Source organism: Zychaea mexicana (assembly GCF_025766255.1).
Source record: "Zychaea mexicana strain RSA 1403 chromosome Unknown BDB00scaffold_173, whole genome shotgun sequence".
NCBI lineage: Eukaryota > Fungi > Mucoromycota > Mucoromycetes > Mucorales > Lichtheimiaceae > Zychaea > Zychaea mexicana.
The window spans coordinates 59,993-76,707 of NW_026516836.1; the positions used below are offsets into that span (position 1 = coordinate 59,993).

The 16,715-nt window shown below is 41.9% G+C and overlaps 2 protein-coding genes across 2 annotated transcripts; one reads left to right on the forward strand and one right to left on the reverse strand.

Moving 5' to 3' along the window:
- Positions 1-3,624: 3,624 nt before the first annotated feature.
- Positions 3,625-6,765, reverse strand: BDB00DRAFT_859209 (uncharacterized protein). The gene is made up of 7 exons (XM_053125906.1): positions 6,358-6,765; positions 6,198-6,269; positions 5,968-6,129; positions 5,651-5,843; positions 5,186-5,565; positions 4,899-5,076; positions 3,625-4,780 (listed from the first exon to the last, which is right to left on the reverse strand). The coding sequence occupies exons 1-7, from the start codon at positions 6,436-6,438 to the stop codon at positions 3,948-3,950; spliced, it is 1,899 nt and encodes a 632-aa protein (XP_052972951.1). The 5' UTR covers positions 6,439-6,765; the 3' UTR covers positions 3,625-3,947.
- An 8,695-nt stretch (positions 6,766-15,460) lies between these two features.
- On the forward strand, positions 15,461-16,449 carry BDB00DRAFT_879417 (uncharacterized protein; the record flags this gene model as incomplete). The annotated part of the gene is made up of 4 exons (XM_053127865.1): positions 15,461-15,494; positions 15,580-15,713; positions 15,808-15,957; positions 16,225-16,449. The coding sequence occupies 4 exons, from the start codon at positions 15,461-15,463 to the stop codon at positions 16,447-16,449; spliced, it is 543 nt and encodes a 180-aa protein (XP_052972952.1).
- Between the last annotated feature and the right edge of the window lie 266 nt (positions 16,450-16,715).

The window sequence follows — 16,715 nt, forward strand, 5'->3', positions numbered from 1 at the left end:
AGCACAGCGATACTTACTATTATGACATCCTTGGCTTGGAGGAAGAGAGCCTTGAGTTAGAGAGAGGAAAAGCAAGAAGGGGATGACCAATTCTGAAAAAAGAATAAGAGAAGAAAGGGGAGGAGAGAAAGAAAACTTTTTTGAGAGACTGCCATATTGCATACGTCATGGTCAGGAGCCCTTTCCCGTCACGCTGCTGTACACACTGCACACCTTTGACGCGTCATCCCCAACACCCATGCCATCCTACTCACCTATCATATCAATGTTCAAGTCCCCTTTTGCTTATACTTACTATCTGTTATTTGTCCGCAGGACACAATTAACCCAACCAGCATAAAGCGAAACCTGAAGTAGTATGAAAAGAAGAAAGATCGTGAGCAGGCTGTTCTAAATATGCAACTATTCCTGACACGTCATGGCATCAGCACCTCCAACAGACACTCGACTTCTCTCCAGCTCATCCTCACATTTCATTCCCTACCGTACTTACATTTGTTGCTTATGTTTAAGGGTGGGGTGCAAACAACAAACCGAACCAACCATTTCAAAAAGTCAGAATCCTATAGTAGTAGCAGAGAAGAAAGGAGGATAACATTAGCGACTGTATGCTGTACACACACTTCTTTAGACACGTCGAAATTCAGATCTTCTTTCGTATATCACATCCACAAGCAAAACCTCAAAGTACACTTCACACTTTCCATATTGTACTTACTCTTGCATCTGCGGCTTTGAGAGCCAACGTGAGGGAGAGAAGGACCAGGTTAAGACGAGAAGAAGGTCTGTGTCAAAAAAGAAAGAAAGTGAGATAAACGGATCTTGAGATACTCACAACCGGTTGCATACGCTCTTCTCACTCACCAACACAAGCATACACTCTTCGATCCTCTAATCCATTCCAATGACACTCACATTGAATAGCTTTGGTTTAGAAAAGTTGACGAGGAGGAAGAAGAGCCCCATGATTGCTGCGGCCGCACGGTTATATAGTAGTAATGAACACGGCATTTGAGCCAGTTCAATCTATCCAATCAGATTGCTCTCTCACGTTTATGACGCGCCGAAATGTGTGGCTCCTCCAGATCAGAAAATTTGTTCTACATGAATGTATGACTATGTGAGTAGACGTGTATCGCATCGAGGAAAGACTCAAGGGGATAACCTTCATTAACACGAGATGAAGCTCACTTCACGTCCTTCATCATATGAGAAGTGTCATCGCTTTAAACACGCTGGACACAAGTATCAATACAAGTATCAACGTATACGTACAAGCGTATCCAAATCTCATGAGACATGACGATCCCGCGCTTGCCGATGTTCCATTTGGTGGAAAAATTATGGTCCTTGGTGTTGACTTTTGCCAGGTAAACAACATTGTATCCTCTCTTCTACTTTGCATGTTTTTTACCATTAAGCGGTAGTACTCACAGTAAAGTATATGGTAATAGGTCCTTCCAGTGATACCAAATGCGTCGCGCTCGCAGATCGTACAGCAGTGGGTAAATCGCTCATCGAAGCCATTTACGGCAGCCTTGACGCACCACACGTGGATCGCGATTACCTCATCAGTCGCTCCATTCTAACTCCAAAAAATGTCGACGTTTCAGCGATCAACGATCTGATACTCGACCATTTCCCAGGCACCATCCACGTATTCCCGAGCGCAGATACTGTGGATGATCCAGAGAATCAAATCACATACCCACCAGAGCTGCTCAATTCCATGAATCCATCCGACCTCCCACCACACTTGCTAAAACTCAAAGTCGGTTGCCCAATTATGCTTTTGAGAAACTTGCACACCCAAAGTGGTCTCTGCAACGGGACACGGCTGATTGTACGCTCTTTTCAAAATATGTATTTGAAGCTGAAATAGCCACTGGACCTCATGCCGGCAACATTGTCTTAATCCCTCGCATAACACTCACACATTCACTAACATGCTCTCCCATTCTCTTCAAACGCACCCAATTCGCTGTTCGCCTGGCATTCACTATGACCCTCAATAAGGCACAGGATCAAACCTTAAAACTGTCGGCCTCTACTTGCCTGAACCTCCGTTCACGCATGGTCTACTTTATGTAGCCATGTCACGCGTCCGCACCCCTTCATCCATCAGAATCATGTTAGATCCCGAGAACTCAAGTATCGCGGGTCAGCAAGGCCAAAACACCCGAAATGTTGTTTTCCATGAAGTTCTTCTCTAATTCTTTTTGTCGCCTATTCTCTTTTTTTATATCGCCTATTTTTCATTTGTTACCACCACCTATTCTCTTTTTATCAATATTACTACACCATCTTTTTCCACACTTCTATTCGCTTTGCATTTGAACTGGAGATAGTAAGTATCCAACTTTGACGACTTCCTATGATAGAATACTTCTCACTGCACAATAATTTTGCTTTTGTTTTTGAAAACAGACAATAAGTATCTAATACCAAGGTATTGATCCAACCTCGCTCGACAGTGGGGTTTGGAGGTCAAGGGGGGAACCCCCTTGCGACGCGTTTCCGTTGAATGACACGGAGCGTAGCGGAGGGGCTCATTCAGCCGAGCGAAGCGAGGCAGGTGGATGTTGATATATAGTAAAAGTAGTGTGTGTGTGTGTATGTTTGAAAAGTAGAGAGCAGTGAGGTGGTGGCCGCTTACTTCTCTTATATAGAGTATAATCGCAATCCTCATCGATAGGAGAAAGAGGAGCAAAACATTCGTTATTGTACCAGCGCGACCGTACATCACTAAGAAATACGGATGTTCATAAATAGTTGGATGCGATAACTATTGTCTTATACAGTGGTTCCGGTTTAATTTCACTCTCAATAAGATATACCCTCAGTTATTTCAACTTTTTTCTATACCCCCTTTAAGCATAGAACAACCCTCGTTTGTGTCAACCCTTAGTAGTTTCGACACCTTATAGACCCCCTTTGAGGTTGAAATTAAACGGGGAACCGCTGTAGAGATGAAGCGAATAACAAGATGCAGTCTACTGCCTAGATATCCCGATCATCGAACAGCAGTCCTCCTGCTGATTGATGAGTCTATATCGCTCTTCACGAAATTTGTAGTATGTCAGAGTTACGATACTAGGATTGCTATGTTTTGTGCTCTTTAAATACTGTAGCCCATATATACTGCTGCACGACGCCATTATGTCTTCACAGAGAAAGGGAAAAAGATTTATGAAATCTGTCAAAAAGTACTTTGATGGAAGAAAGCGTGAGAAATCGATCTTTCATCATTCACAAAGGGGGACTTTCTTGCATTGCTTGTCATACGTAAACTTTAACAATGCATCAGTTCCTCAAACAGTCAAAATGACTTTTCATAAATATAAAGTATGGCACCTAGTACATTTTAATCAGTTAGTGCAGGCACGATATGTATATTGAGAGTCCAGAGGGACTGTTTGAAGCATGGCTATTGAAGTGGTTAATCCACCGTAAAATTGCTACAACAGACAATTGCTAACATATCCGTGATGCATTTTATCCAGGATACCTCAATCCTGCTTTTTGCAAGATCGCGTTTACACATGGCACACATCAAAACAAACATCCGCCTGCCATGCATGCTGCCGGAGAAGCAATCACTCTTGGAAAAAACCAATCGACAACTGAAATGATGTAAATGTTTTATAACAAAAGAGAAATACGAAAAAGAATCGTTTACAGTAGTAGTAGTAGTTTCGAAAAAAGAAAAGGAGAGGGTATGAACACAGGCATATAAGATAATGGGGATTTGGAGGTTGGTTGTCAGAGAGAAGAAAAGAAGAAGAAAATATATAAATAATAGTTTAAGTTCTGGGAAGGTGAAAAAGAAGAAGGAGGATAAAATAAGACATAGAGAACCGCTGATTGATATAATATGGGTTCAAAGAGAGAACGGGGAAGAAGTACAGATAAAGAGAAATAAAAATATAAAAAGAAGTTTCTTCTTTTTACTCTTCCTGAAGAGTGGCCAATTCGTTGCTACGGCGTAACGATGACGACGTGTTGGTGCTGGTTGACCGGCTCATGCTGGGTGCAGCAATCAATCCTTCGGCAATTGGAAGCTTTCGAGCCGATTCTGACGATGTTTTATCCGTACTGCTGCCACTGCTCGATGTACTGCTGTGGCTGGTATTCAAACTGTCCTGCTCATCTGGTGTCATAGTAGCTTCATTGTCACTACCCCCAGCTGGTTTGCTCGACCACCCAATACCGCTCATACGACGCAATGCCTTAGCCCATCCGCTGTTGCTTGTGGTAGTAGCTGCTGCCTGGGGTCGCTCGGGTTCCTTACCAGCGATCGAACTGTGTCGACGGGAGCTCTTGTCATTTGCTGCATTGGCTGGAACAGTCAACTCGGCCTCGGAACTCGCTTTTTCGACTGTTGCTGCAGCTGGGATTTGGGGCTTATTGCTACCCCAGTACGAAATCGTGCGACGACGTTGTTGACGACTGGTTGCGGATTTGCCTAATAAGCTGCTCGACAGCGTCCGGCTCGGCGCAGGTGCGTTGTTCGATGACGATAATGACGACGACGACGACGACGACGGCTTCTGTTGTTGCTGTTGTTGCTTCTGTCCAGCGCGTTGAGCCAATCTGCTGTTCTTTGCTGCTGGCTGCTGCTGCTGCGTTGACGTTACAATAGTGGGTTGTGGTTTGGGTTGGTCAATGGATAGCACATCCTCCAACTGCTTGTTGTTGATGATCTTCATGAGAATCTTGTTCATATATAGCTGAAGAGCACGATTTGTATCCTGGAGCACCTTGTTCTCGTCTGTCAGCTCTGTAATAATTTGAGAGATATGTGAGTCTGCTTTTCTTGCCATAAAGTACTTGCGAACAATCTCTCCTATAGTGATTACCCCATCTACTTCAAGAGCAGAAAAAGATTTATAACTTACTAAGTACAGTTTGATCCGTCTCATTTGCCTTCTGGCTCGCTTCCCAGTCAGGAGTGCCAACCGAAGCAAGATTCAATTCGGCAGCCAGATTCAATCCGTTGCTGCTGGTGCTTGTGGACGGCTTCAGACTTCGTCCCTTGTGCTCATTCGTAGGCGACGCGCTTCCATCTTTCTCAATCTATCGTAATATGCACGGTCCGCATATTTAATGTATACTTAAAACAAGATATCTTTCCCTCCTCTACTCCCTATTTTTTTGGTTACCAGTAAAACGAATTAGTACATACCTGCATGATTGGATTCATCATAAACTCGCCACTGATGGTCTTTTCGTGTAGCAAGATTTGGTAGCTTTCATTATCCTCCATCAGCGAGCGGTTGACTTGCTTGACATTGGCAATCTCATGATCCAGGTGCTCCAAACGGAGCGATTGCTGCTGTACTTCGCTGCGTTGTTCTTGGATAACCGATTTCTGCTGCTCAATCTCGCTTTTCAGGTCTGCAATCAGCTTGTCCTGCGCTTTGATCGTGCGCTGAGCAATCTTGGCCTCTCGTGCATATGATGCATCAATTGCGGCTAGTTTAGGCGCCGTGACGGGAGCGCTCGGGGCAGGCACGGTATTATTACCCTCAGCAGCTGCACCATTCTCCCGTCCTTCATATTCATCTGTACAGAGCACGTGTAAGCATACATAATTCCCTGTGCTTCAGCCGGCTAATGATCGAACAAAGCTGGTCCCTAAATCATTTACCGATATCACCGAGTGGATAGTTTGTGAAGGGGCTCATGCTGGTTCCGTTCATGGTAGTGGCAGTGATGCTACGACGTCTTGGGGTGCGCGGGGTACGAGGTTCACCATGCGTTGAGTTTAATGAACGGACCTGATTGATCAGATCCGCTTCGCGCTGTTGCCACCGAGTTCGGTCGTTTTCAAAATCCTCAAGCTGTTTAATGAGAATTCAGGGGTTAGCACAGCGTGGGACACGCTCACACAAAGAATGAAAGACGGGGAGGAACCGGTCAAAAAGGAATCGAGCGGGGTGGCACAACATAATTAGCGGCACTGACCTCGTTAGTTAGCTTTTTCTCGGCATCCTTTCTAGCCTTTGCCAGCTGTTGGATTTCTTTGCGTAAGTCAGTGTTGTCCTGTTCCTGTGCATAGAGCTGTGTTTCCAGTCGAGCCTGAGTGTTGCTCAGCGTCTGATTTTCTTGTTGAATTGCGGATAATTTCTAAAAGAGACAGTGCACATGTTTAAGTATTCCTTGTTGGAGCATTTATCGCAGGGTCTAAAACGTACTTTTTGGAGGTAGCTGTTGTCGTTGCTCAATTCCCGTTGCTGCTCTTGCTGTTCGTCGAGCTTTCCTCGAAGCTGCAATACATCCAAAATACGCCTCGTTTAATACACATACACACAAGGAGAGAGAAGCGCAGTAACAATAGGCAGTAATCAGAAATACCTCTAGATTGTCGTTGCTGAGACTTTCAATGTTCTGCTGAAGAACCTGGATCACGGTTTGCATCTCAGGCGTCGTCGACATTTTTGCATGAGCTTTTCTTGATGGAGGTGGGGAGAGGAATTAAAAGACTTGTGGAATGATGATGAACCCACCCAGATGTATGTTGCGAGTTGTTTGTATGAGAATGAAAGTGAGGGAGCGCTGTTCTTGTTGTTTGGTCACAAGCACAAAAGGTAAAGAAGAAGGAAAAGGAAGTGGGGCCCGTTATACCAGCGTATGAAGAAGGAAAAAAAAACAAGAGAGATAGCGGGAACGAAAAGGCTTTACTTGTTGCTGTTTACTTGACCTTGCTTGCAAGTCTTTTTTTTTCGGGTTGACCATGGCACAAAGACTTGGCTTGTACAACACCGGAAGTTCAAAAGCGCATTTCTGTGTTGCTTGATTACTTGGTCTTCATGTCATTTCTGTCACAATTTGCGCTTCCTGCACGAGACAAACAAACATAGTGCCACTACTGCTATCACTTCTGCCATCGCACCAGCCTCTCTTTGTTTCTTTTTTTAACACGCATACAAATCAAATAAAGATGCAGCAGTAGCTTTTACACCTTGTTTCGCCGTCTGCTGCTATTCATGCTGCTCAACGACTAGTATGATTATACATCGGTCTTTCTGGATGATTTACTGTGCTAGAGTCAAGTTGCTATGCAAGGAACACATGTTTTGTTTCCCACTATGAGTTAAGCATGCTCCCAAAATGCCGGCACGCTGAACTAAATGGTGTGGCTGAGTACGATATTGGAGCTGCCATTAGCTTTCTGCGTCTTTTTTGAAACAAGAAGCAATAAGTGTCTCAAGTTGAAGAACAACATAGCACGCATTGGCACCTTGTGCGGCTGAATGACTAACAAAGAAATTGTCTCCCGGTTTACTTTGGCAAGAAATGGCTCAAAGATCTTGAAAGTTCTTGAAAGTTTTTAAAAGACCATTCAACGCTTCGATTTCCCGTGGTAAGAACAAACCGGTGGGATAACGAAGTTGAATGTGGGTTGCTGAAAGCTATAGCTTGCTGTATCGCTAATTCCAACAGCCAAGCTTGTTTCGATGCAATCTATTATGCTCAATTAGATAGCTGGGACGCTAGATTGGCCCCAAGCGTCGAAGATTCACTGTACGGTCGTACCCTCGCTGCCGCTGCTGTTCTCTCTTTCACATCTCCCCATCACTGTCTCATGAAACACAACCAAGTGAAAAAATGAACAAGCGACTTGCAATTCAATTGTAATACCAAGAATGTGTGTAATTATGATTAATGTTGTATCAAGACGGTGCTATAGAGAGATATACAGATGACAAACATGGCAGGAAAAGAAAGTATGAAAATGCGAATATAGTACAATATGTGATAGTGCGTATGCAAGAGAAGGAGAACAAACTCGAAAAAGTAATGATATTGCGTGGTGGATATGAAAAAAGTCACTTTGTACGCTGTATTTTGGCCGTGCCTGAGCAGGTTGACGAAGACGTTCGCGACATGCCTGAAGCAGAAGCCGGCATGGTCGAAGTTGATGATACCGTCGGAAATTTGAATTTGTAAACCGATACTTTTGGAGCCTTCAAAAGCCTTTGAAAGTTTTCCCGAGGCATTGAATTTTCAACGGATCGTGGAGCAGAAAATGCAAATGGTACTTGTTAGGGAGATCTGGTGGCGGAGGTCTGCTAGATTTGATTGCCTATTAACGCACAGCACCATAAGTAATAAGAAATGGAGTATTAGGAGTATGGACCTTCTCTGTAGATACTTCTGTGACGGTATTAAGAAAGGTATCGTGGCAGACCCGTAAGCCGGTAGACACTGCCACCCAAGTAATCCGTTGACAATACTGATCGATAATCCTGAAGTTTTTTCTCTGAGGTGCCAGTACAATATTATCTTCTAAAAGCAAAAGATAGCTATAACTTACCCGTCATGTTAAAGCCGAACATCGTCAGATCTTAGTTTTTGTCAGTGTATATTCTTTAACAAGCTAACATTCTCATGTCACGGTTGTACCATTATTACGGCCGGCCTCGCCACAAGTAATTTCGGCGCCACCGTACACGTTTCGAAGGTTGACACGCGTGTAATGTAGCTTCAATTCTTTCAGAGTCCTGTCTGAATATCTGCTATCACTAGTTGCCGAAGCTTCCTGTTTTCAATGCGATTTATATACACGCCAGCATCAGCAAATACTATATCACGAGTAGCGATCTGAAATAAGATAAGAAAAGAGTATACCTATGAACAGCGATATCTGCATCGACGCACAAGTATCGGATAGCTGAGCCATAATAGGGTCAGTATATCGTTTTCAGACGATCCTGCTTTGACCAATGCGCTCGACTTTTAGCATGATAGACTAACGTGACTAGGTTATATCATAGATCCCTGCGGGGATGACAAAAGGCGAAAATAGTGTCAGGTGAGCCATTATTTCATTGTGAAATTTCTACACAATCCGAATGTATAAACCAGGAAAAAGAAGCATTATGATAATGTATTGCTTTCAATGATAAGAGCTATGCTTGGGAGCCACAGCAACAACAAAACCGTATTTCATTTTCGAACAAGCTAATACGATAGTACTTCTTCGTCATCTTCAACGGCTGACACCTGGAAGATGAGTAAGCACTATCATACTCCACCGTCTTATCCTCAACGATTACGCCCGATGGCAACACACACTTATCATCTGCGAGCCTCTCCATTTGCTCCAGAGAAGGACATAGTTTTGTCAAACACGGGTGAGTTTGTAAAAGGGTGTCTTTTCGGGGTAATGAAGATTGGCAAGTGGCCGACATGGTAAACGACAAAAGTTGACACTACATAAATGTTGGGAGCATTGACAATAAAGCGAGATGAACGTGATGGCAAGTAAAGAGCGGGTAGTGCTTCTGTAAATGCAAGACTGAGGTGCTTCGTGGATATGATAAGTTTACTTGACATTAAATGCTGTATGTTATCAGCGCATACTGTACCTAAGCAATTTCTAGTTACACATAACGTATGTTCATATATAATCGTTACAACTATACGATTACTTCTAAAGTAGCAAGATATACTTTTCGACGGATTATTTCCTACCTGATACCCTCAGGATGTATTAAAATACGACGAACTAGAGTGTTATGATGATAATATATTATTTGCGTGGATATGGAAAGAATAGGTCGTGGGGATATATAATGTATTTAAAAGGACTGTTCCTGTGAAATCGTGGTACAAATAATAGTTCTAGAGCAGTAACTATCGGTTGTCTCAAACAAGAAGAAATAAAAAGATGGAAATATTGAAACGAACCTTGGTGACTTCCTTGTACATACCGCAACTCTTTGCGTTCGCTGCTCAGTTAAGATCTTGTCGGTCTACTGTAATTGTTTTTGGTTTTAGTATGCAAAAGTAATATACCGACACTTCTGCAATGATGATTGTGATAATATCAAAGAACTCATTATTTTGCTTTTTCGAACGGTCTCAAGTCGAAAAGTATCCCCTAATCCCAGCAACGGTTTTGTATTCTGTTTGTATCGCAAAGGTATGTCCTGTCGTACGCACCAGAAATGACGTTCTAATTTATCACCGTGTATACAGCGTTTTGCGTTTGAAACTATAAAATTTCTAGGGGGTGTAATATAGAGATGAACACCGGTGCGAAATACTGTATTTGATTGGTTGGAGAATAGAAATGATTCGTGATAAACAGACTCTCCCTGGTGAGAAATTAAGGGCGTCTAATGGCTCACTTCCTTTTTTTTCATGGGCGATGGACGCTGTCTAAGAACGCATCAGGCTTATTTTCATAGTATGAATCAATCTTATATTCATCACAACAAAATTTCATTAAACAGAGGTCTTGCCTCACGGCTAACTTCCTTTTCCCCGTGGGCGACGGAGGGCATTCAACAGCGCACCGCGCTTGCTTCCCCGACACCAATCGAGCTTTTTCATCCATAACAACAAGACATTCAATGAACAGCGTGACATGTTCCACTAGTACGCAGACCAATTTTTAGAGCTTCAAAATCTATTTTGTGACAAGGCTTTCTGAATCTACAGTGGATCAATTCCTTCCTTCATCTCATTCTTTTTTTTTCGTCCAACAGGTAAACTCGCATTGCTGGCCATACCAGCTGTACTGCCATAGTTCAAGCGTGAAGACTGAAAATTCTAGCAAGTGCACAAGCGATGTATATGACCTGATGCATTTCATCATAGAATTTATTCATTAGCTGGTGAGAGTGATTGCTCTGTAACAACTGCACACTGTACAAAATGTTCTAATAGGTGGACAGATCATTTTTCCCTGGTATGGCCTACTCGAACATTGTAGCAAGCTAAAATCACTTTTAGTACGAAGCTTCCCGAAGCAGGCGTGCTGTATGTAGCACCTTTGAGCGGTGAATTTATTATGTGGAAGGAAGATAGGAAGTCTGAGAGTCAGGATCTCTGATTTATATGTAGAATCAACTTTGCTACAGCAGAAGAGTGATAATACGAACGTGATTTACTGTAACCAACGTCCACGTCCAGCTACACTATCGTTTCTAACGACATAATTATACTGTTCCAAAACGTGTTTTATATAATCTAGAGGGTGAAATGTATTGGTATTACAGTAAAAGTAGTAAAAGGAAGAGAACTAAAATCAGGGCTATACCTATATAATAGGCTGCTTTGCTAGGCATGCAGGAAAGTAGGATTGCGAGTGATCGACCCAGTGTTGGCAATCGGTTTCGGTCGCTGTAAATGCTGCTTTTTCGATTCGTCCAATAAGGTCATCTTCAGTTGTCAGCGGTTTTTTTGTAACATGGCCCTTGATCTTTGACCAGCATTCTTCGATGGGATTTAAAAATGGTGAATATGCAGGGACAAAAATTATGCGATGGCCGCCTCTTTCGATTGCTTCTTCGATCTTGTCCCACTTGTGGATCCTTGCGTTGTCCATAACTAGGCACATGTTTCGAAAGCCCAACTCCTCCAGAATGTCCACCAAATCGTTAATGAAATCCAAAAAATGATCGCGTGTTGTACCATGGGCCGTTCTTTTCCGTTTACGAGATGACTCTGGTGTCGTTTGCTTGTATTCTTCTGGTGGTGCATGCCTTGAAAGCAATATAACGCCTTTGCTCGACATAGCGCCAATAATACTGACGTTGATGGATCGCAGTGCTGGGACAGTAACAGCTGCTGGAGTGCCTATCTTTGACCAAGCTGAAGGACGTGCGTATGCCTTCGAGAACCCACACTCGTCAATGAAGACACAATTTGTACTATAAGCGATTCCCTGGGTTTTTAGGTCAGCAACAAAGGCAGCTCGCTCGTCAAGGCCCCTGGTGGAATTACGGTCGGCAGGTATTCTTTTAGTGCGCTTCAAGGAGTATTTGAGTTTTTCTGTAATATGCCGATATACAGCACTTTCACTAATAGTAAGATCTTCAATATAATTTTAGCGATGTAGACTATGCAACAAGTTTACTTATACATTCTGTTGATATTTTGCTAACAAACCTTTAAAAGTACTGTATAGTTTTTCATGCACGTCCTTCACAGCTATAGTGGGACACTGGTCAATCTTGGCTTTGATAAAAGCGGAATGTAGGCCGTTCAGCTTCTTGTTGTTTCCTCGTTTAACATCGGTTGCTGGTAGATATCCAGGGAGCACCTTTCTGTCGTTTGCTGCTTCCTTTATGATGTTGTATGCCGACGCTTGTACAATACCAGCCTTTGCAGCAGCTGTACGAACCGGATCACCTCGGTCGATATGGAGATTGACGAGTTGACCGACTTGGCGTGCAGAATATTTATAACGCGTCCATGTATAGTTGACTGGCTCTGAAGTCATGATGATATCGTCGTCGAGTGTTGGTGCTTCATCGATGTCCATGTTACCAGCTTCGCCTGCGTCACCATCCTCAGGGACAACAGTCATCCTGTACACGGTACGAACACATGAATCTGCCTCAGTTTCTGGGCCGTCGCGCACGTAGTAATCACCATCTGGTTGATAGTGATACATGGTGATAGTAGACTGTGAATCAGTAGCGACGGTAGCAGGTTGTTCTTGTTGCATGTCGTGATCCTTAATACTAACGATAACGAGTTGTTTAGAAAAATAGATAGAAGTGAAGAGTTGTGTATGTTCAAATGAGAAAAAGAGAGACTATATATATCAACTATAAAAAGTGCAAGGCACTTTGGCCAAGAACATAGCATTGGCCATGTAAATAAGCCAGTAGTGTGGATATGGTATGCACCTACCAGTCACTTGCAGCAAAATTGAACTTCTATGTAGTAGTTCATCTGCAGTAATAGAATCACGTTCGTATCATTTCATGATCACTATCTTAATTTGTTGCCACTAGTAACAATGAGAATGATTGGATGAATATATTTTGTTACAGTGCAATTAGAGCACATACACACTCAATCTAAAAATACAACAGCGTATTTGATAGAGGGAAAATCATAAATAGTATATGGGTATTGATCACAATTATATACATGGGTGGCACAAGCAGCGTTGTGCTGCAAGTGCTACATGCGCACAGACATGGTCGTTAAATATGAGTCTAAAAATTTCTGGAAGACTTTTACAACTATGGATAATAGAGATATGTACATCATAATTAATAAGATTAAGATGGAAGTCATAAAATATAAACAGATCATCAATCAAAGGGGGTGCTCAGATGGTATGAAAAAGGGGGTGATAGATTTGCTACATACACTGTCTATGCCATACTGTTTTTGTTACCTTAAGATTTTCATGATTTGATACACGCGTGCTATTGCATCTCGAAAACCATTTACGTACGATCGATATGCTCGTTGAGCAGATTCTATTTATTACTCTCTTGTCATCAGTATACCTTTCTTTTGGCAAATGTCAGTCACTAGTGGACTGTTCACTTCTCCTTTTTTGTATGTATTCTTTCTGTGCCAGTTCGCTCTGTGCAACTGTAGGGTATTATGTAGTTTGCTTAGAATGCATTTGAACTATAATTTTATATGCCAGTACGTCCAATATGGCGATTTATTTCGATATGTGTATCTATTCAAAAAGATTACTCTTCTCTCTCTGTTCTGTTCATTTTTTTTGTTTCCCTTTTAGGTTAATTTCTCCGTGCAAAACGATAGTCCTGCTCCTGTAAAGGAGATTTGAATCGTTTGCATAATAGATTTTCTGCTAGTATACATATAATCGCGTGTTATAATCTTTGCATGGCGCACCATTTATGCATTATGTTTGTCGGATCAATGATTTCGTTTTATTAATTTATTCGCTCTGTACGAATGGTTCATACATCTGTTAGTTAAGTTCATTCTTTTCCTAAAATAGACTATCTGTACAGACTATCTGTTGCATTCGTTTTGATATATGTGCTCACTCGTTTAATATATTGGATCATGCATTCGTTCTGTTCATTTCGCTTTTTAATTATTTGCTAAACACTTTATTGCATTTGTTAGCTTCATTCTCTCCTTTTACTATTGCGTTTCATTAGGTATGTTTGCCCCCTGTGTATGTTACATTTTGTAATGCTTGCTTGCCATGATCATTAAATTCGTTAGATTCGCTCGCCACATTCATATCATTCGTTAGATTCGCTCGCCACATTCATATCATTCGTTAGATTTGCTTGCCATGTTCGTTTCATTTGTTAGATTTGCTTGCCACGTTCGTTTCATTTGTTAGATTTGCTTGCCACGTTCGTTTCATTTGTTGCCGTTTTCATTTGTTAGATTTGCTTGCCACGTTCGTTTCATTCGTTAGATTTGCTTGCCACGTTCATTTCATTTGTTAGATTTGCTTGCCACGTTCGTTTTATTCGTTAGATTTGCTTGCCACGTTCGTTTCATTTGTTAGATTTGCTTGCCACGTTCGTTTCATTTGTTAGATTTGCTTGCCACGTTCGTTTCATTTGTTAAAATTTGCTCTCCACGTTCGTTTCATTCGTTAGATTTGCTTGCCATGTTCGTTTCATTTGTTAGATTCGCTTGCCACGTTCGTTTTATTTGTTTGATTTGCTTACTACGTTCGTTTCATTTGTTAGATTCGCTTGCCACGTTCGTTTCATTTGTTAGATTTGCTTGCCACGTTCGTTTTATTTGTTTGATTTGCTTACTACGTTCGCTTTACTACTATTATGATGCTTGTTCCATCGATCATGTATGCTTCTATTATTATGGTTATTCGTTATATCTATTCATTCGTCGTGTTTTTTGCATTCATTCAACGTTATGCTCGCTCATTCTATAGCTATTCTTACTCTATTTAGCCCCTTAGCTCAATGTTTTTTGGGCTGCATTGAGTTTTCTATACGATCTAGTTCCCTGATTTGTTTCGTAGCACACAACAGAGTACCACATGGAGCTTTGCTGCTGTAATTCGTTTTGACAGCATGTTATAATAACAGAAGACCATGGTTGCATGTATCTTTCCGACCTAATAGCTATTTTAAGCTCAATAATATTAAATTAGATAGTGCTCCAATACATTCGCTGCTGTATCATGGATAACAAAACCAACTTCATATTCGACTGATGCCAATACAGTAGCCACCATTCAAGGAGAACGTACATAACCAGAAAACTTCTTTATCGATCATAACAGATGGATCGACCATGCGACGAGTATTTACTGCATACAGTCTAATATGATTTCAGATAACATTTTTACATAACTACATACCTATTATATTTTTTTTGTTATACTATCTGCTATCCAAATTTTGACGAAATCATCGATCTCTCCTATGCACAGTATGAGGCGCAACCACACGTATCGTCGTACAGACAATGCCCTTGTAAGCTTCTCATTAGTAGTACAGAGTGTCCGTTAGCGCTGTTTCTGATGTCGCATCGTCAGCTCGCAATATATTAAGGAACCTCGCATTAAGAAATCTTGCCGTGTTTTATGCAATTTCGATATAAAAATCCGGCAAATTTGATCATTCAAGCCCGTTAAATGTTTTACATTATCCATACGCTTATTTCTTTGTCGCTATATATCATCAACATAATCTTCGTCATTACCTACCGTCAAGTAACCAGTAAACGTATCATGGAACGCATATTGAACGACCCAACTATGCAGAGTATGATTATAGCGCTACATATACTTTTGTTATTACTCTAATTAGCTAGGTGATATTAACTGCATTTATTAATAAGGATACCTAGAGCTCCGTGAGGAGTATATGCGGGACAACCCGGGTGTTCTCGATGATTGGGATGCCCGCCGAAGGTTCGACTACACAGGCCGCCTACCAGAAAGGCAACAAGCGCCCCTGGGTACTCCACACCGCCGTCGCAGGGTAATCTCTTTGGAAGAAAGGGGAACGATGATACATTTGTATCAGGCTGGGCACACAATGAAAAGCATAGCCGAATACATTAAAGTGTCCACAGCCACGGTGCATTGGACATGGCACAGACGGCACAGGTTCCTTTTGGAGCTTGAGCAGCAATATCGGCACCAACAACAACAAAATTTCCCAGAGCATGACAGCGATGCAGCTATTTCTGTTCGATTTCAAAATTTACATTTATCCAATCCGCGTAATTTTAGTTTTTAATAAATCTGCACTTAATATCTGTGATGCCAAAACTTGTTTAATTCTTTTTTGCATGGAATAATGTGCTTACTATAATCGTAGACTTTGTGACGTAAAACCGTGGTATCAAGCTGTACAGTAGAGCACGGACACTCTATCAATATGTAAATCTCAATGATAGATGCGCTATATGAGCACAATATTCATGATGTATACGCAAACACGTTTCCAAAACATATATAAACGCAGTAGATTTTATTGATATACTAAGACAATCTATCAACAGCATCCCATTCCATTAAACATGATCTCTACCACTTTCTACTACTACTACGAAGTCAGCAAAAACACCTATCTGCGCGAAACCAGTGCTACCACCTCGACCTCTGGTGACGATGCACAAAATATTGCTATTGATATTGACCGCACCAATGGCAATGGCCAAAACACCATGGCTGTTGACGACATCTCACGCAGCGATAATAGCGACGAGTAGATTAACGTTCGAACTATTGCACCGCTGACACGTGTGGACGTGATCAGTATACTCCTCATCAGGTGGCAAAGATGATCGGTTTGGTGGAGTATAAGAAGCTGTCCGTGCGAAAAGCAGCCGAATTGACCAACATCAGTAATTCGCGCGCCCATCAGTTGTACAAGCAACACAAAGAAGACAGCAGTGTGACTCCAGGTTATAAGGCCAAGAACCAGATAAAGAGACCGCGCAAGATCGACCTCACCGACGAACAAAGGCAAATCGTG